The sequence below is a fragment of the Manis javanica genome, chromosome 4, assembly GCF_040802235.1.
Source record: "Manis javanica isolate MJ-LG chromosome 4, MJ_LKY, whole genome shotgun sequence".
In the NCBI taxonomy this organism is placed as follows: Eukaryota; Metazoa; Chordata; class Mammalia; order Pholidota; family Manidae; genus Manis; species Manis javanica.
The window spans coordinates 4,525,623-4,546,538 of record NC_133159.1 but is presented as its reverse complement, the minus strand read 5'-3'; the positions used below and the strand labels follow the sequence as shown (position 1 = coordinate 4,546,538).

At 52.0% G+C, this 20,916-nt stretch overlaps 1 protein-coding gene across 3 annotated transcripts in view; it reads left to right on the top strand.

The window, feature by feature from the left end:
• The window catches only part of ACOT7 (acyl-CoA thioesterase 7), a 108,389-nt gene that overhangs the window by 62,775 nt on the left and 24,698 nt on the right, over positions 1-20,916 (top strand). For all 3 annotated transcript variants that reach the window (XM_036999939.2, XM_073233105.1, XM_036999938.2), the window contains exon 6: positions 1,015-1,101. In XM_036999939.2, coding sequence (XP_036855834.1) covers positions 1,015-1,101 — 87 coding nt within the window. The remainder of the gene's footprint in view (positions 1-1,014; positions 1,102-20,916) is intronic.

Below are 20,916 nucleotides of genomic sequence, written 5' to 3'. Positions count from 1 at the left end.
AAGGGGATTGAGGGGCATTATGATCAGCACACATAATGTGTGAGGGGGTCACAGGGAAGGCAGTGTAGCACAGAGAAGACAAGTAGTGACTTTGGCATCTTACTACGCTGATGGACAGTGACTTCCATGGAGTATGGGGGAGATTTGGTAATATGGGTAATTGTAGTAACCACAATGTTTTTCATGTGAAACCTTCGTAACAGTATATATCAGTGGTACCTTAATATAAACGAACAAATAAATAAATAAATAAATAAAGTCAGTTGGTCAGTCAGTCTTTGCGGCTGCAAAAAAAAAAGAAGAGGTGGTGCCAAGCTGTGGTACCCGACTCCTGGAGATGGGGCCTTGCTGCTCGTTTTGGTGGGATGCAGTCCCTTGCAGCTTTGTCAGCTGAAGCTCTGGGGAGGATGCAGGCACCCAGCGCTGTGAGAGTCGCCAGGCAGGAGGGAGCAGCTGGCACGCCGCTCTGGGCAGGCCTCCCTGGGTCTGCTTGGGGTCTGAGGGCTGGCAGGAGTCCCTGGTTGAGGTCCAGAGAGGCCGAGTCTGCAGCATCTCCGTCGGTTCCGACTCTCTGCCTACCATTGTGTTCAATAAAGTGTAACGTTAAACCTTTGAGAGGTTGTGTAATCAATTGCTCAGCACCTGTTTACAAAATTGGGAATGAAAGTCAGATGGAAGATATTCTAACAGAGGGTCACATGCAACCCTGGGGGCTTATAGCCACAGGCGGCTGCTCATGGGTTGGGGCAGGGCCTTGCTGGGGACGCTGGTGTCCCCAGGGAGTAATGTCATGCCCACTGACAGAGTGTGGCTTATTAATCTTCGAAAGCCTTCCCCTTCACCAACGCAGCAGAGAAACAGGATTTCCTTAGAGAAATCCCGAGTCCATGGTGGTCGATGCCTCCTGTGGCCATGGTGGCCTTGCAGACGTCAGGGTAGTGTCAGCCTCTCCAGACGTTAAGCCGAGGGCATCCCTGTGTCCCGTGGTCTAATCTCTCTGCTTTGGAATTCCAGAGCCAAGCACCGTCAGCTACAGCCAGTCCAGCTTGATCCACCTGGTGGGGCCCTCCGACTGTACCCTGCATGGCTTTGTGCATGGAGGTAAGAATCAATGTCTCTCGCCATCCCTTCCCGTTTACTGGCTCCTTCTCAGTCCCCCAGGAAGCCATGCTACCGCCTGACCCAGTTTAGGCTCTTGTGTTTCATAAAGTATAAATTTAAACTTTTAAGAGGTTGCGTAACAAGTTACTGAAATACTGTCGGCGCCTGTTTTTAAATTGGAAATGAAAGTCAGGTGGATGACTAGCTTAATGGAGGGTCACGTGCAGGCCTGAGCGTGTGTAGCCAACAAGGGGTGTAGTGGCTGTCTGGGGGTCAGGGCAGCGCCTTTCAGGGTATAATGATGCCACCAGGGAGTAACAGTGTGACCCACCAACAAAGAGTGCCTAATTAGAAATGTTTTTGCCTCTGATATTTGTATTTATTTCTTCCTTTGGTCAGATTCTACCTCAGCGCAGGCCTTGAAATTCCCAGCTTGGGAAACATGGCTGAACACAAGGAGACGTAGCTCCGGGTTCATAGAGGGACACTATAATACTATGTAATTGTTTTTTGTGATTTAGGGAAAATATAAGTGTACAGGCACTTGCACAATGCTATTCATTTGCACTCTTATTTCTACTTGCCCAGAACACAAAACTCTCCTTTCTTTTCCACTCAGAAATCTCCTATTCTTTCTTCAAAACCCAGCTTAAATGGTACTGCTCCCTGCAGGGTTACACTGATAATTTTACCAGGGGAGGCCTCAGGAGTCCACTTTATTCTTTATGTTGGCTCCAGGGCCTCACACAGAGTCAAAGAGGCACTTTTGCATAAGTTTGTTCCATGAATGAAAGGTGCAAATCACCTTGAGAAGCTTGGGATAATGAATGGTCCCTGGGCCTGTCATAATCATAGAGAGGACCCTGATTTGTGATGTATTTTTAAAGTTGTTTTTTTTTTTTTAACTAACACTCTTTGTGTGTTTCTTTTTTTAATTTTGTGATTGTTTTCCTCTTTCAACTAAGCCCTGGCTGCAGTGCTTTCCGTCTGATTAATTTAGGTCCTACCCAGGGGAAGCTCTCTTATCTAACAGACAGCCATGAACATTGTGGCGATCAGAGTGTCTTTGTACCCTGACACCAGCCATGAGCTTGTGCAGCGTGGCCCCATAAGCTTCCTTGTCTCTTCTTCACCAACCCTTGTTGCCCTCCTTGAAGTGGGGGGACAGCCCTGTCTTCTCAGCCTAACCATCCAAAGCCCAGGATTCTATAGCTGCCAAGAATTGTCTTTGAGCCACATAGAGCTCCATTCTACCTGGACTCTGTGAAACTGTGCCAGAATTTTTGCTTGTTTTGTCCACATGCTGGAAGTTGACTACATCATGGCACCTCCACCATCGCCATCTCCTTAATGAGAAGTCCACACTCTTAAGCACAGTGTGGTGTCTTCATGTGCTGAAGGGCATCAGTGAGGCGCAGGGAGGGAGCGAGTCATGGAAATCTAGGGCCCGTGGCGAGCCAGGCTCATCCACCTAAGCCTGAGTAATGGAGCCTCAGAAGCTTCACTGGATACAGGCACATTTTTTTTTTTTTAAAGTACAGACCAGAATTTGGGGATCAACAGAGGTGAGGCTCAGAACCTCACCCCCGTGCTTTGAGAGAAATCTTCTGCATCCGTGGATGTTTTGCTGCCCTTGTCTAGCCTGGATTAATACTTAGTCCATAGGCACACACCTGATCATCTGATCATCTACATTTGCCCTCTGACAGCACTAAACTATGTTTTCTACCTTTATCTTGCATCTACCTACCACTTCAGCATTTTATTAAAAATAAAAATAATAATAATAATAAAGGGAGAAATGTGGGATCAACATATAAATCAAGTACAAAAATCAAACGAATATTCATATTTGACCTGATTGTTTATAGTTCATAATGCGTGATCAAAACCAAAAGTTTCTGTGATGACTGCCCTTGTACTGTTCACCATGTAAGAATTTACTCACTATGTAAGAATTCGTTCACCATGTAAGAACTTGTTCGTTATGCTTCAGAAGATTGGAGACTGACGAGAACTAGGCTTGGGATGGATTAATGAGCATTGACCCCCCTATACCGAATTTTATTGTTGTTAACAACCATTTGATCAATAAATATGAGAGATGCCCTCTCAAAAAAAAAAAAAAGTACAGACCAATATCTATGTAGATAAAATCCAACAATGTGTAAAAGGATTATACACCATTACAAGGTGGGATTATTACAGGTATATAAGGATGGTTTATTTATTTATTTATTTGTTTTTTGAGAGGGCATCTCTCATATTTATTTATCAAATGGTTGTTAACAACAATAAAATTCTGTATAGGGGGGTCAACGCTCAATGTACAATCATTAATCCATCTCAAGCCTAATTCTCGTCAGTCTCCAATCTTCTGAAGCATAACGAACAAGTTCTTACATGGTGAACGAATTCTTACATAGTGAATAAATTCTTACATGGTGAACAGTACAAGGGCAGTCATCACAGAAACTTTCGGTTTTGATCACGCATTATGAACTATAAACAATCAGGTCAAATATGAATATTCGTTTGATTTTTATACTTGATTTATATGTGGATCCCACATTTCTCCCTTTATTATTATTATTATTATTTTTATTTTTAATAAACTGATGAAGTGGTAGGTAGATGCAAGATAAAGGTAGAAAACATAGTTTAGTGTTGTAAGAGGGCAATTGTAGATGATCAGGTGTGTGCCTATAGACTAAGTATTAATCCAAGCTAGACAAGGGCAACAAAACATCCACGGATGCAGAAGATTTCTCTCAAAACAGGAGGCGTGAGGTTCTGAGCCTCACCTCTGTTGATCCCCAATTTCTCACCTGATGGCCCCCCTGTGCCTGTCTTAGGTTGTTCCTCCCTTGAGGAATCTTACCCGTCTCTGGCCAACCAGTCATCTTCCGGGGCCATACAGGGAAATGTAAAGTTGGTAAGTGAGAGAGAAGCCATATTGTTTGAAAAGGTTAGCTTTTTACTTCTTTGCAGATTTATGCCCTGTGGCTTCTATGCCCAGCACTTGTCTCGAGGTATCTTTACCACCTGGAGGAATTATGATACTAGGTAAATTCGATATGAGGCACGAATTCTATTTAAGGGTTGTAATTAGGAAGGAAGAAGAAAAGCTATAGAGGTAGCATATGGAAGAAAACGTGGGAGGATTGATTATTTCTTTGACGTATCTTCTTGTAGAGTACCTTAAGTATGTATAGGTTTTAAACTACTAACTAACTTGCGCTCACATATTCACATAATAGGAATACGGTGACATAAACAAAGCAAATCTATAATTACCATCCATCTCCAATGAAGCCAAGAAAACCATTTAGGCACCCTAGGCATTTGTGAAAATTTGTCTATGATATGATGGATATGGTCCAACTGTACTTGAACAGTCTGAGAGAAATCAGAGAAATTAAAGCAGCCCATTTCTGGGATCTGTTCACATCTCGTATGTTCTTTTAACCATAGATAGTCTATAGTCATAAGATTTTGGAGCGCTACAACTTGCACCCCTCCCAAGTCCTGGTTGAGTTCCAACAGTACAGATCCGGTCAAATTCGTTGTCTCACTGTGTGCACATGCCAGCCTAGACATCTCCCTCCTCATTCCTACGGCAAGTCCAGGAGACGGTGGGCTGGATGCAGCCACAACCGCAGCATCGTCCGGATCCCTGTGGAGGCTTTTTGATGATCATCCCCTGGCACGAGTCCTCCAGAGAGTGCTGATGCCGGAAGCTCCTCCTCATATCGTATCTTAGTTCATTTTCTGGGTATCCAAGCTAGGCCTTGATCTTCTGCGTAGAAACAAACAGACCCTTTGCCCACACTTTGACATGCCCTCTATACCACTGTGCAGAACTCATTGGAGGTCAGCACACAGTAACTGCTTTTTTTTTTTTTTTTTTATTAAGAGAAAGGAATATTATCAGAAAAGAGTACCTCCATAGCTGATCATCTGACACCCTTTAAGTGATCAACATTAAGGATATTTAAAGCATGCGTTGATCTTTGATTTACCAATAGTTTTATCCTATCAAGGAGTAATCCCCCTTTTCTTTTTTTCTTTCTTTTTTTTATTTTTATTTTTTAATCTTTAATCTACACTTACATGAAGAATACTATGTTTACTATGCTCTCCCCTATATCAGGTCCCCCTTAAAAACCACATTACGGTTACTGTCCATCAGCTTAGCAAAATGTTTTATAATCACTACTTAGGCACATGTTTTAAAGAAGTGTTTACAGTGGCTTTATAAGATTTAATGCCTATTTGAGTAGGGATTCTGTGCCCACAATTTTTTTAAAAATGCCTAGTAATTTTACCAAACCTAATCATCTCTTATGGTGCCTAGTAACACTCTAGGAGCAAATGAACAAAATAAACACATGCTGAAAACAACTGAAAACTATATTACTGTGTTTTCCTGTATGTACAGAGGATACTCTCGGTAAGCATGGGGTCGCCAGTCATTTTAATCACAGTCCCTCTACACTGTGATTCAGCAGCTACCAATCTCGGGAGGAAGTAGTGAGCCGGGCTGAGATGGGTGCTGATTTGGCTTTTATTCAGTAATTCTGTGCCAAGAATGAACACTACTCCCCCATCCCATTTTCTGTGATTTTCACACATTGGACAGTCTTTATTGCGAAGCCTGCCTCCAACCCTGCCTTGTAAAAAACACACAACACAGCTAATGGCAATGCAGAACCGGAGAAGGATGGGTCCGGCGTGGTTGGAAATCCCAGGTGGGATCCAGGACTCCAGCCAGACGCTGGGTCTTCCTGCTTTCCTGGGTGCAGAACGTGCTCGGTAAACCCACGGGAAATGCTGGCTGCGGTTCTGAGTTTAAGAGCTTCTGTGCAGAAGCGCTTGCCTGGCTTTTGGCTTCGGTCTTCCCTGAGCTCTGAGTGAATAATACACGGTCCTCCCTATCTTCACTTGAAAGCACTGGGGTCTCAGCCCAAAAAAGGCTGAAAGTTTCCCCTCTGCCCTCCCGCCCCTTGCTGCTCCCCCATGTTGGTTGTGCAGCCTGAAGGGGTGGCCTGGCAGATGTCTGTGGGGGAGTTTAGGGTCATGCAACAGTCATGACCTTTATAAACTCACCTGGACATACCCGTCTTTGACAGAAACACTCAGTACGACTAGGAATTAATGGCATTTCCTGAACACTATACGGTGCAGGTACCTGAGCCCTAAGGTGAGCATCTTACTCAAAGCGGGAGCACCAAGGACCTTCTCCTAAGGTCGGGAATAAAGCAGGAGGCCCTCTCTCACTGCCAGGTAACATTGTTTTGGAGATTTTTGCCACTGCACAGAATTACTGAATAAGGCGCAGGGATTGCTTGAGAAGAAAGAAGTAAAGCTGTCTCTCTGCCGACAGCACAGGAACATTTCTGGGCAACCCAAGAGGTTCTGGGGTGAAAAAAACTCAGATAATTAAATATTTCAGTAAGGTAGCAGCATGTGAAATGGATAATCCCAAAAGCTCACCTGAAACAGGAAAATTACTTTTCATTGTTTTTGTTTGCAGATATGTTTGTTTTCTAAGGTGTTTTTTGTGTCGTTTTTACTATATCGTGAAGCATCAGTTTTTAGTAATTTGGTAAAAAAGTGTGGTTGGTTTGGGGCCTGTTCATTTGATTCATCTTCTTAAAGGGCTTGTTCTTTCTGTTGGTTCCTGAGATGGTCTTCGCTCCAGTTTCTTTCTTCTGGGACATCCTGGCCTGTCCCTCCATCAGCTGTTTTCATGTGGGTTTCCCAGGCCAAGAAGGGGTGTCACTGCTCCTGACCAGCCAGATGGTGACAGGGCACATGCTCCCCAGATCCAGGAACACTGTGGACAGACCTCTGCTGAGGGAGGCTCCCTGGGGGTTGGCCCAGGGCCGCTTGGGGTGGACCCCAGAGGAGTCTTCCATTTGAATTCTTCACTTCCAGCTTTTAGCTGCCTTAGATTTTTCTTGGTCATTATGAAGCTTTTTAATTCATTATTTTAAACCAAAGTGTTCTTTGGAAATGTCCAAACTGACTTCTGACAAAGCACAGCTACCCTGTCCTCCTTCCCTACTGCATTTGGCTTCCAGTGGCTGCCCCAGTACCTCTGGCGCGTGCTCAGCGCGTCTCCTGGCCGGTCAGTCCCGGATGCTGTGTAAACACATGCGGGGCAGGGCCAGGTAGAGTGCTAGGATGTACACACGGGGCTCTGTTACCACGCTAGCCCCGTGCCTCTCATGCCGTTTGCCTGCCGGATGGTTCAGTGCATGTTCCCCGGCTGCGTCTGCCTTCTGCCTCCCTCCAAACTGCTCCTGGATGTCCTTTGCCTCTCACCTGAGTCAGGACTTTGATTTTTCTCTGACAGTTTGGGGTAAGACATCCTCCGGTGGAAGGTAATATATTAACCAGGTTTTATTTATTTATTAATCAGTTGTGGTGATGAGGCCCCCAGACAGTGGCTTCAGCATGAGCCATGATTGTGTTGTCCTGGGTAACGATGCAGTCAGGAGAGGCCATTCCGTGATGTCAGGGGCCCGGGCTCCTTCTGCGGTCCTGCCATCCCCAGGGGCCACCCGATGGCATGTCACCGCATTGGTGTTCCAGCCCAAAAGGCGTGGCAGCACACTCAGGGAACTTGTGCACTCTCCCTCTTGGCCTGACGTGGGGATACGGGCCACTCTGCTGGTGGACAGGCAGGTGGGGGTTGCTCTAGAGGAAAGGGATTGCGGGTGTTGGAGGGAATTCTCTGCCGGGGGTGAGAGGGGAGTTTTCTAGACTTTGCGTGGGTAAAGCGTTTCCTAGCTGAGCATGGTTTCCCCCAGGCCGAGGTTTCTGTTCGATCCAGGCACTGTGGGTCATGTCCTCCTCTGCCTGTCCCTCTAACCCTATCTTCACTGCTCACTCTAGCCTCCAACCAGAGCCCATTGCTGACCTCCCAGCCAGCCAACTTCTTGTTTCTTTAAGTGCTTTTCTGAAGAGCAGGTTGTGTGGTTTGTAGCATCTGGGCCTTTCTCGCTGGTGATTTAAGACCCGCGCCCACGCCGCTGTTCAGTGCTGCAGTTGGCCAGCCCTCCCTCTAGAGCCGCTGCTTCAGATTGCTGGGCCCCATCCCGGCGTGCTGAGGCCTGGGAGGGGCCCGAGAACCTGCATTTCCACCAAGCACCCCTGTGACTCTGGTGCTGCTGGGCTGGGGACACACTGAGGACTCCTGCTCCCCAGAGGCGTTCCTGCCGTGTGTGTTTCAGACCTGATTTCTGCTGCTCTGGGCCCAGCCCTCCACGCTGTCTCAGCAGACGGTCTTACCTCTCGTATTACTGAGAAATTGGAGTTTCGCCCTTGGCGAGCCTTCAGAGTTCCTTCCTCTGCAGCTGTCTGTCCGTCCCTCCCTCCTCTTTTGTAGAGCTGGCCCTGCTTTGGGCTGCAGGGCCTCTTGCCCGCTTCTGGGTTCTTGCCCCACTGGCCGGCTCATGCTGTGCCTCCAGCTAATGGTGCTCTCCTCTGGCCCAAGGCGAGGCCGTGGTGTTGGTCTCCACCTTCCCGAGAGGCTGTGCATCGGTGGGCCATCCTTGCTGCCCACTAGGATCACTGGGCCTCTCGAGAATACAGATGCCCAGGGACCCTGGACCAGCTGGACCAGATGCCGTGGGAGGCCCTGGTGTCCATGGTCTCTCAAGCTGCCCACACGGTTCTGACAGACAGCCTGGGTGGCCATCTGCTACGGTCTCCTGACCCTGGAAAAGAGGACGCAGCTGGGGGACAGTGACTCTTGCTTGAATCTAGTGCCCAAGTACTTCCCACCTTCCAAAAATATTTCCCAGTTCCAAAATCTCCTTGTTTTCTTCCCAGGTCTCCTTGAGCAAGCAGCCGGGTGCCCTTTAGACTAACTATTTAAAGAAACTAGGAGGAGAACCCTGTTCTTATTGTGAATTATTGTCTTCTTTTAAGTACCCTGTGAAAGACCCCAAGAACTGGGGCAGGAGGGCAGCTCAGGAACTTTTCCTCGAGGAAGACATGCCAGGGGCATGTCCTGGGTGGGCAGCCAGGACCACCTCTGTTGGCCGGGGCCTGCTGGCCCACCCAGCACACCACTTGCCTCTCGGGAGCTGGGGCAGTCTCCTTTGTGGCCTAGGAGGGGGGCTGGCTGGGCCCTCCCCCGGGGGTAATCTGGACTGCTGTGGTTTCCTCTCCAGTGCCAGCGTGCATCCTTAGGGTGTGAGAGGAATGGACGTGGGGGTTCTGTTTTAGGGAAGTATCCCGGTGTTGGTCACATTTGATTCTGATATGGACTTCCTCTGCCGAGAGGCGGACAAGGCAGGGGCATGTGGCAGTGAGCTGAGGCTAAAATGGTCCTGAGGCAGCTCCTTAGCGGTTCCTGGGTGCCTGGGCCCTCCCCCTGGGGGCTCTGATGTGGCAGGGCTGGCTGGGGGCTGTGCCTTCGGTAGTGACTGTCCCGGGCAGTTCTCACGATCCAGGGCTCTCAAGCTCAGATCGGGGTACACTTAAGTCTCAACACCTCCAGCAACATGTCCTCACTCCGCCTCTCCCCGGCCTTGAGCACTGGCCTCCACAGACCCTGCCATCCCAGAAGGCCCCGTCTGGGTTCCATGCCCCGCACTCCAGATCCTCAGCCCTGCCCTTCTGTGGTGACACAGATGACAGGTCCCACCCTGAGGGGTCTCAGTGAGTCAGCGGTGGGGCTGCTTGCTGCATGCTTCCAACTGGTCTCCCCACTCTGGGGAGGAGGACTTCAGGGGCCCTCCTGAGTGGCAGGTTGTTGTTCCCCTGAGGCCGGTGCTGGCCCTTCTCCCTCACTCCCTTTTTCCTCCTGGCCGCCCACCCAGCCCATGGCCTCACTGACCTCCTCCATGCGGCACCCGCAGATGTTTTTATATCCTGCTCAAATGTCACCCCCAAGCTCCAGTGGCCAATGGGCACCTTCACTGGGATAGTGGCCCCATGGACCTGATGTTTCTCTTGATTTCCCCACTTGCCCGTTTTTTATGACCTCTGAAGCTCTTGTGTGAACTGTGCCCCGTGTGGCCTCCCCAGGCCTGACCGTGTCCTTTTCTGTAGGGGAACCAGGGGGAGGGATAAAATGAAAATACAGGGAGATAGCCGGCATGCAGGGAGTGCTGGAAGGTCAGTTACTGTGATCCTTTCTCTTGTACTACATTAGTTTTATTGATTACAGACACAGAGGTAATGTTCTCCTCCACAGAGAACACGTGCTTTTCTCACACGTCCTGTGGGACGTTAATAAATGTGACCGTGTAGGTGACCACAGGAGCATTCGATCACGAATTCCACAACATGGGCCCTGCTGAGCCTGAGCATCCATAAAAGAACTTAACGAGCTAGAAGTGAAGAAACACTCCCCCACGAAAGGCCTGCCTAGGAAAAAGTGAGGCCTGCATTTCTAAATTATCCAGGAGACGAGGAGAATGCTCCCTATCAAGACTAGTCTGGGTTTGACTAAAGCTGTTCTCGGAGACAACGTGGGTAACTTGGAGCTCACAAGTTATTTATTTAAAAAAAGAAATTAAAAATAACGAAGTGTTGGAACTGGAAAAAGCGGCTCAAATCCACCCACGGTGAGGCAGGGGGAGGACTCGGGCAGGAGCCAGTCTGGCTTAGATTCCTCCTTGGACCCCAGGCCTCTCGCCGTCCGCACGCTGTTCCCTCACCCCTTCCAAATCCTCACAACCGTAGAACCTGTGAATTTTTAGCCATTAGAGCCTTTTCCATCTGTCCTGTCCCCTCCTGCCTGGTCGCCAAGTCCTGGGCCCGTCGCCTCTGTTGTCTCCCCTCCCAGAGCCCCTATAGACCCCAGATCAGCCTCGGCGAAGCGTGGCTCTGCCTGTGGCCCTCACACCACGGCCTCCGTGCCGGTCCCTCGCACACCCGCTGACTGCTTCCCCTGAGCGTGCCTCTTGCTTTTCTGCCTTTTTTCTTGTTCAACCCGGTCCCCTGCCCCCGCCTGTGCCTGCCGAGCCCAGTTCTGCCCCTCCCTGGCACCCCTCAGGCCCGGCCGGAGCAGCTCCTGTTTTCCTCAGGAGCCAAACGCTTTGGGCTCAGCCAAGTTTCAGCCTCTCTGCCTCTGACAACAGCGGGATGTTCTCAGCGTTTGTCTCCAGGAGGTCCTGGCCCTTCTCATCCTTTCCTGCCTCCCGCAGTGCTTTCCAGAGCGCCTGTGCATAGAAGGAGTTCAGTGACTGTCCACTGAGTGAGTGAAAGAGGTCGTCTGGACAGGGGGTGTGAGTGGGTGCAGCCGGATGGCCCTGTCCTGAGCTGCCGCCGGCTCTTCTGTTAGAGTCGTGGGCAGTGAGTCCACGTGGCTCCAGAGTCCTCAGCTGGCAGGCAGCGCGCCTTTCCCGTGTGGGACGACTCTGGCCTGTGCTTCACGGCAGCCTGCAGGGGGCTCTTCCTGCCTGCCTGGCTCCGCCCTGGCCCTTGGTTTGGGGGTGAGATGGTCACTGGCCTTAGCTGGAAGGAGTCTGCCTATGCCGGGGGCCTGGCACCAGGGCCTTGGGTGGATGCAGGGAGCAGGGAACTGTGGCTGGCTCCAGTCACAGGGCTGTGGATCAGTTTGTCATAAGGACCCCCACCCCTACCAGGTCAAGTGGAGGTCTGGGGGAATCCTGGCTGTGCTAAGAGCCCTGATTTCCAGGCTCCTTGGCTCTGCAGTCAGTCCACTTGCTTTGGAAGAAGAATGAAATATCTGCTGTGTGAAACCTGTATCAGTCGGGGTCACCAGGCTCAGCTTGTCACACTGTCCTTAGTGCCCTTGGGTCTGTCCTGGCAGATGCTGTCTCCCAGGGGCACCAGCTGAGGCCAGCCATGTCTTCCAGCTCCTGCCCCACTCTCCCCTTTCCTGGCCACTTCGGGGAGCTGTCTGCGCTTTGTGCCCTCGTCCCCCTCATGTCCCTTCCTGTTCCTGCCCTTTATCTGCATCCTACCTCTGTGCCAGGTGCCTCAGGACCGCATCCTTGTCCCCTGCACCCCCTCCCTCCCGCCTCCCTCCAGGCCTCCTCTGGCCTTATGCAGCCCTGGATTCCGGCTGCCGCCTCCGGACTTTCAATTTGGTGTCAAACATGCGCTCCTTGCCCCCCCATCCTGTTCGTCCCAGCCTCCCCCCTGCAGGGGTGGCCTGGCCATCCTCTGGGAGTCCAGCCAGAATTCCTGTGGCTGGGTGTGTCGGCTCTCCAAGTCACTGTCAGCCAGTTCCTTGGTCCCTGCCTCCCAGACACGCCAGAATCTGGGTTCTCGCCGCCTCGCCGCCATCTTCGGGTCAGCCTGTCACCGTACGATGGCCTCTTCCTCCTCCCCTGCCCTCCCTGACCTCCCCGGTCTCTTGCCAGCACAGCAGCCTCACGGGGCCTTTAGAGTAGAGGTCAGACCAAGCCAAGCTGCTGTGGACCCTGCCGCAGCTCCCGTGCCCTCCACACTTTATTGGTGCCACTTCTTCCCCTGTGGGGTGCTCTGGGGTCTTGTCTTCCCAAACAGTTCTCACGTCCTGGGACACTTGGAGGACACTTTCGCCTGCCGTTCCCCTGACAACTGCACAGCTGCCTTTCTTCAGGTCCCTGGAGAAGAGGTGGCCTTCCCTAAGCACCTGTATGAAGTGGACCCCATCTGACCCTGCTTAAAACCTTGAGTCCAGAGCCCCCATCTCGCCTTGACAGATGCTTTCCCGTGGGCTGGCTGCCCCCACCAGGCTCACAGGGTGGGCACTGTTGTGCTTACTGCCACATCCCCAGCACTGGAACGGGGCTGGTGCTGAGCAGACCTGGACTAGCAGGAGAGAAAGGGGCCTGGCATGGGATGGGCTGCAGAACAGCAACAGGCGGGCGTGGGCCAGCCCCACCTCGAGGATGCGCCACCTGAGATGTGGGGACACAAACCTGCTCTTCCAGCGACCCTCCACGCAGATGTCCAGCAGCTGGGCAGCTGCACCTGGTGGCCAGGGGCCCCAGGCCCAGGACTGCACAGCTTAGCCGGGACCCAAAGGGAGAGGCAGGAGGGCAGCTGGCGTGCCCTGGCAGAGAGCAGCCTGGCGGCCCAAGCGGAGGGTCCAGGAGGCAAGGTGCAGGTTAGGGCTTCCGCCCAGATGCCCTTCTCTGCTTGGTCTTCGTGGGGCAGTTGTGAAAAAGCAGTGCTTTGCATCTGTCAGAGGAGTTGATGTCACTGTGCAGGGCAGAATAAGAAACATGCCCCTTTCCAGGCCTATGACCGTATTAGCTGTAGGCCCCCTGGCATGGTAGATGGTGTGTCCAGCCCTTGGTCAGGGCAGAAGAAAGAGGAGGCGGGTAAGGCCTATTTTTACCTGAGGAGCTCCTGGTCCCGTGGGGTCAAGACGCGAGCGAGCGAACGCTGGTTTGGACGCTAGTTTCTTTATTACGGATCTGAGAGCGCGTTAGGTGAGAGCCCCGTTCCTTCCAGTTCATACTTTCTAAGAATCTTTGCTTTTGAAAGCGTTCTCTGCAGCTACAGTGCCACAGAGCAGCTTCGTGTCCATCCAGGAGGCGTCAGGCACGCAGGGCAGCCTGTGGGGTCTGGGTATAACCCTGAAGCCCCAGATGCTGCCAACTGGCTGGGACCACGGCCCCTCCTGCCCCTGCTTGGGTGGCCCCGGGCTCTGTGCCTCCCAGGTCAGAGGACCCTGCTGCCCTCCCACCCACGCTGGTCCTCTTGACAGCCTCCTCCTGCTAGGCACATGTGGCTCTGGGGCCCTGCTGGCCATCAGTCTTCTCTGTCCAGAAATGAGGAGCATTTGAACTGAGAAACCCGGTCAGCCGTCTAGCAGGAGAACGCCCTCTACGGAGGTGCTGGGTCTGTCATTTTTGGTGCCGTGTGCTGTTTTGCTTTTGCTCCCTCTTTGCTGCGATTGTTAGGGGCAAATGTGGCAGATGCCCCCCAACAGCATCTTCCCTGTTCAATACCATGAGCACAGAATTCTTAAATACCAGCCTTCAATCCTTGACTTCAGTCTAGGCTCCTTTGCGGAAACTGACACCCACTGGAATGGTTCCCGGCCTTCAAAGGCACAGCCTCGCCTTGTCTGACTGCAGGCCGAGGCCGCAGCCTCCGTCTGCCGCCTTTCCCGGAGTGGGGAGCAGGGAGGAGGGGGCTTGGGGGTGACCATTACCCTTGGTCTTCACGGCAGCTGGGGCAGGAACCCACCTGCCCTGCTTTCCCTGCTGCCTTGCCTGAAACAGGGCGAAGGGCTGATCTGTGAGCAGATCTCTGACCTTCCCGGGTTCCCTGATGCCGAGTGTGGGATGAATATGGCCGGGCAGCCTTGCCCCACGCCCTGGATCTGTGATGCTCATGTGGACCAGGGCTCAGCTGGGCCGAGGCTCCCCCAGAGTTCCTCCTTTCGATATTTCAACATTAGAAACCCAGCAGCCGTACTGCACTGTGCATTAATTGCCAAAAATGATCCTTAGTACCTACCTTAATTAATACTCCTCTGCTCTGGATCCTGGTTCACAGAGATGCCCACAGGTACACTGGGAACTGGGGAGGAAGAAGCCAGACAGTCTTGGGAGGCTGTCCCTCACTGGTTCTTAGAATATCCCTTGTAATTACTGAAGGGGGGGCTACTTAAAATAAGATGAACTTACTATCGCTTTCTTAATATAGGAGGCTGGCACCCACGCTCCATCAGTTGGGATTAAATATAGAAATGGGGGCATCTCAGATCGCCACCCACCGTGCAGTCGGCGGCCTGGGCTCTGAGCTGCTAACTGCCGTTTTGGGTTTGGAGGCAAGTGTGACCCAGTCAGGCCTGGGAAAATAAAATAAAACCTCTATTTTTAAGCCAGTCAACATGTTGTCAATACTTAAAAAAAAAACCTGTAAGAAGCTAAATGTTAGATTCAAAAATATCTTCGGTGCCCGATGTTTATCTGTATGTTAGTGGCCAAGCAAGTCCTTCGGTCCCCCCGTCACTCCTGAAATGAATCCGGTAGCCAAGGACGGCACAGCCTGCAATTTTGTTGTCACCTATTAAATGGTGAGTTTTGGGTAACGAGGACAGCACCCGACAGACTGTAATTTGCCAAAGTTATTCCTCATTGGCAGCAGCACCTATTGTACCTAAATGGGGAGGAAGTGATGGGGTTTTTCAGTGGGAACCTTGAAAGAGGCATTTTTGAGAAAAACTCAGATACTTGATAGTTTTAAAGTGTAAAAAAGTGAGGGGGAGATGGTGACTTTCAGTGTCAAAGAGAGCCGTTGACTTCCTCTGGTGAGGCACTGGGCCCCGGGGCAGAATTAGGAGGGGACCAGTTATAAACCAGGCAGCTGTGTTTCTGGAGTTTTTGTGTTTTTTAGACAAAATTTACTTTTGTCAATTGACATATTAATTGTAACGTCTCTACAGTCATAAATACTGTATTTTGTGGGAATAATCTTTACAAACATGTCATGATGGGATGAGAGTATGTAGATTTTTAATGATCTTATTTCTGTACCACACGATCTTGTCATTTTCCCTTAGGAACAGACTGTCTCAGAACCGCCCCACGCGGTGATATGTCCAGGGTCGTTCCTCACCAGGAAGAGGGGAAAGAGGGCTGGAACTCGGTGTTTTCCAATAGCATGCACTTGTGAACACACGGGCTTTCGGCCTGCAGGAGCGGCAAGCAGGTTTCCAGCAAGGCCTGCCTTCCTGGCAAAGGTTTCTGCCGCCAGCTCCGATCCACGGCTCCCCACAGCGCTGCAGGGCCTGCGAGCCTCCCTTTCCAAGACCAAACGCTAGAGCTTTGGAAAGGAAGTTTTTCCACCAAGTGAGCCCTAAAAGCTACCTTGCTGTTACTTCCCTTTGACCCCCCCATGGCCTCCCTGATTGCAGAGAGGGTCCAGGGAGAGCCTTCAGGGAGCTCGGAACCCCACCCGCCCTCTGGGCCCTCCTGTGCTGTAGACCAAGACTTCCATGTCCGCAGAGTCCTGGGACAAACCCCCAATTTGAGGTAAAATCTGATAACAGGCACGAGGGCCAGTCTCCCGTCTACCATCCTGATCTGGGCACTGGAGGTCCGTCGGTGCGTCTCAGCCATTTCCATGTAACGCCAGTGTTTCATATCAGGTTTGCAGCTAACCCCAGCTCTTTCCCAGTCCCCTGGCTCACATCTGTGTTCTGGCTATTGGGGTCAGGAACGGACCGTCTCTTGAAATGTCACCACCCAACAGACAAGGCAAGATGATTTTGAATGTCAACTTTGTTATGCAGCCAGGCCCCTAGCTCGCCTGGCTTTGGGTTTCTGTGGCCTCGGTGAGCAAGGCCTTCCTGCTCGCCTCTGACTGATGTGAACCGGGTTGCTGCCCAGAGATGGGCCCCACCTCCCTATGGGAGCTGCTTCTGTGGGTTGATGGGGATCTGGAGGGGGCGTCCCTCCATTTAGTCATTCATTCAGCAAGTCTTTCCTGAGGGCTGAATGCCAGGTTCCGACTTGGGCAGGGTCATGGACAGCAAGGCATGTTCCCACCCAGTGCCAGCTTCCCCATCACATGGATATACGTGGTCTGGGGGCACTGTACCCAGCTGCAGGGGGTATCTAGTGTCAGGCGCTCAGCAGCTGCTCATGTCTGTGCCCCTGTCTGCCCTGGGCTCAGTGCCACCTGGCCAGCTCATGCTTTGGACCATGCGTATTTTTAGTGACTGAGAAGTCCCTGTGGAATCTCCACCAGCTTTTTTGGATAAATGGGACAAAAGCTCAGTTTGAAGGAACTGATTATGTCTCCTTGCTTAGCAGCTGCTTTTCAGGACAAACATGGGCTAATCGTACATTCTCTGTGCATTCTAAGCACCAGTCCAACTAAGATGCCTTCTGAGATGCCTTCTTCCTTTCCTACCTCCTTACCCTCCTCCCTGCCCCCAACTGGACCCCTGCATGACACCACCTGGTGGCCCGTGGGTGCTTGGGTCCATGACCTTCCACCCCCCACTATACTTTAACTTTACTGCCACCCCCACCCTGCTGTGGTCTTGAGCTGTCTTTCCCATCATCGTATCTCAGAAATTCCGCTTGGACTCTCAGTATTGCACGTCCTGGACTGAGAGGCAGTGGGGTTTGGCTTCTGGTGCCCTTGGCGAGGACTGGGTCCCACTCTGCCCTGAATAAGTACTGGGTCTGTGGACGTGTGTCTCTCTGCACCTCTGCTTCCTGCCTTGAGAAATGGAGACTGTAACGTGTCTACCTCACAGGGACACTGTCCAGGGAGGGTCAGTGTTTGTCAGGAGCCTACCCTGGAGTGGGTATCTGGGACACGTCAGTACACAAAACAGTTCTCTTGCGTGAGTGACTTTGGGGTGCTCGGGCAGGAAGTGCCGGTCACCTCTCCCCTCTCGGGGTCACTTCTCTGTGGCACATATGTGTGGCCATGGCTCCAGTCTCCTGGGCCAGACTTCAGTGCCCCCTTTCTTCAGTTTCTCTCGAAGCCCCACGTGTCTGTGTCATTTGTCCTCAGGAGGGCCTGCCATGCCGAGTATGTGGCGTCTCCACCTGCCCAGGAGCCGCCACGCAGTGCACGTTCGCTGTAGCTCCTGGGTTCTCTGAAGCGCCCTCGCCGTCTCCCCCACAGTGGCCCCTGGAGTCTTTTGTCATCATTCCTGTGTTTTGCTGTCCCTAGATTCTGCCTGGCATTTCCCTAAGGTACATTGTCAGGATGGTGATGCTTCCTGGCAGGCACGCCCTCTCGACTACATCGGGCTGAAGGGGCTTTGGCTGGCCACCGAGGGTGTTTGTTTATTGCCCACAGGGTAGGTGTATGGGAAGATGCCTTCTGAATTCCAAACCAGCAGCCCCCCCCGACTCCATGTGTGAGCAGCGGCCGCCTGTCCAGCTGTTGAAGCGACTCCACGTCACACGAGGCAAACCCACCCAGGAGAAGGCAGTCTCTGGGCTGCCACTCCCTCTGTGCACCTTACCACACTCACACAAATGCACACGCACACACACTCGGAGCCACAGCCACATCAGGAGGAAGGCTGTGGTTCTCACACCTGCCTCTGTGCCCTCTGCGTTTGGCACATGGCCAGGTGGGGCCATCTGTCCCTGGGCCCCACCTCTGTCCCCTGAGCAAAGTGTGTGGCTCTTGCCCAGCACATTTCTCGGTATGCTGACACACCTCCTTCCTTTTCTGTGTATCCACCCGACCTCGGATCTCTTCCTAAGTCCCTCATTAAATCGGCGTCCACTAGTCCCATCTCAGAACGAAAGCCGCTGCTACTGAGCTGCGTGGGGCTGGTCCCCTTGCTCCTCGTGGCCGTCTGCGTGTGGGTGCTGGCACCTCTTCTACCTTGCAGATGCGGGACCCGAGGCTCACAGGGCGATCTGGTGCCCGGAGGCCCCAGCCAGGCAGTGGTCATGGCAACGGGTGTTCGTGTCCCCCCACCTCAGCAGGGTCTGACTCCAGAGGCCCCCTCTGGGCCCCCGGGGGATGGGGCCGAGCTCACACCACGGTGAGGCTGATTCCGGGGCTGAGGCGGCGATGCTGGCAGTCGGTGCTGGCGCGCAGGAATGGCCGGCCTGGGTGCTGTTGTGTGTCGTCACCCTGGAGTCCTGGGCTAGGGACTCAGCTGATGGGCCTCTGCCCTGCCTTTGTTGAGGCCCCTTGCTGTGGGTAGTAGGGCCGGGAGGGCTCGTGGTGGGCTAGGCAGTGCTGCCGTGTCCTTGTCCGACAGCAACTCGGCCCAGCAGAGACGCCTCGCCCAGCAGAGCTCGACCCCTCGTCTCAGAGCTTTGAGCACCAACCTGTGAACTCGGGGGCCCTGCCTGCTGCCTCCCCCAGCCTCAGAGGCCTGGGGGTGAAACCTGGCCCTCCTGATCCTTCCCTCCCAAAGAGCTCTTTTCCCCACATTTCATTCACACCCTCCAGAATTGGACCTCTGTGTGACTCTGGGCCCTTGTTGCTAACTTAAAAAATGGGGGTGCCCATGCCCTCTCACATGGGTCGGACACATTGATGCACCCGTATCTCTGAAAGTGCATTTAAAATGGCGAGTGTCGGCCGACTCTCCTGCCTCCCCGCCCCCACTGCCTCGTTCTTAATAATCATTAGTCAGCCGGATCTTGCACAAGAGAAAGCCTTAGTGATAAAAGCATAGTTGTTTTTTTCTCCAGAATACTAATTATTCTTTAAAAGCAGAACAACCGTTTTATCTGGAAATGCTCAAATACACACAAAAGTGGAGAGAGAAGTATGCTGACCTCCCAGGAAGCCCCCAGGTAGCCCTCTCCCAGCAGGACCCCCCCAATGTCTCCCACAGTCCTCTGCAGTAGTAGAGTCTTCGACTACACGTGTATAATACTCTGGGGCTTCTGTTCTTTTCTAAGTTTTATTGTCTTTGTTTTCCCCACACAGTAAAGACAGTTTTAATTAATCTGCAATGTTTAAAAATGGGTAGATTCCTCATAAACATGTGGGTTCCAGGGTTCTCTTGCAACACTGAAGGCTGGTGGCTCAGGGCCCCCGTTCCTGGGGGTGGGGCCGGCAGCAGGGGCTGAGCCAGCCACTGTCCTTAGAAGGGTCCCCGCCAGCCACCCTTCTTTCCGGCACAACTTGCCTGGCCCTGCAGGTGTTTGAGTCTGCAGTAAGCCCTACCCTAAACACCATTCCCTCTGCACCTGGCTTTCATGAGGGGCACACAGTCTGTTTTCCTGCATCCCTCTGGATTTTCAGAAATTATTCTGTGTCCTGGGGTGAATGTACATAACTTTATAAAATTTCTGACAGCTATTTGGTTGGTCTGTATCACTTTGCTGTTTTTATGTCAAAAATGGTTGAACATGGGTGATTTCTGTAGTCCAACCCAATAAGATATTTGGCTCCAAGTCATAACTATGGAATGACAAGTGTGATACTGTGTCATGTGGGGGCAGGGACTGGGGGTGGGGTTGGCGAGCGTCAGGAAACGTCTGCGGCCTGAGGTTTAAAAGACTCCTCGGCTCCCTGTGAGTCTCCTTTTCCTGCTTTGTTTATTTTATATACAAGCTTTGTTGAGACACAAGTCACAGGCCATATGCACCCGTTACAAGTCATTGATTTTTTTTTTACAGCCATCACCACAGTCACTTGTGGGACGTTTCATCTCCCCAGAGAGAAACTGTACCACGAGCAGTCACTCCCCACCGTCCAATCCCACAGCCCCGCACAGCCTTGAAGCCACTTTCTGTCTCTCCATTTGCCTATTCTGGACATCTTGTAGGCGTGGAATCCAGTGGTACCTGGTCTTCTGAGTCTGGCTTCTGTCCCTCGGCTCAGGTTCTCGGGGCCCATCCCCACTGTGGCTCACGTCAGGGCTTCGTGTCGCCGCATTGCCCAGCAGTGATTCCACTGTGTGGACACACCACGCCTCCTTTGTCCCTTCTTCCGCTGGTAGACATTTGGGTTGTTTCCACTTTTGGCTATTCTGAATCATGTTGAAATCTGTGCATAAGCTCTCCTGTGAACATTTGTTTTTATTTCTCTTGGGTGTGTTCCTGGGAGTGGAATCACTGGGTCATATAACTGTTTCACCTTTTGAGAAACTCCAAGCTGTTTCCAAAGCAGCTGCAGCAGTTTCCCTCCCAGCCAGCAGGACACAGCTTTCTGATGTTTCCACATCCTCACTGACACTTGTCATCTGACTTTTGACATAGCCATGCCGGTGGATATTGTAACAAAACTTTCCTGGCAGGATAAGATACCTGTAGAGTTTAGGAAACGGACCTTCATTTTGTTAGCAGCCTGGAACATCAGCCTCGGCCGTTCTCAGACACTCCGGAGGAAGCCGGGTTTACGGACTGAGCTCCAGCCTGCCTGCGCCATGCTCTC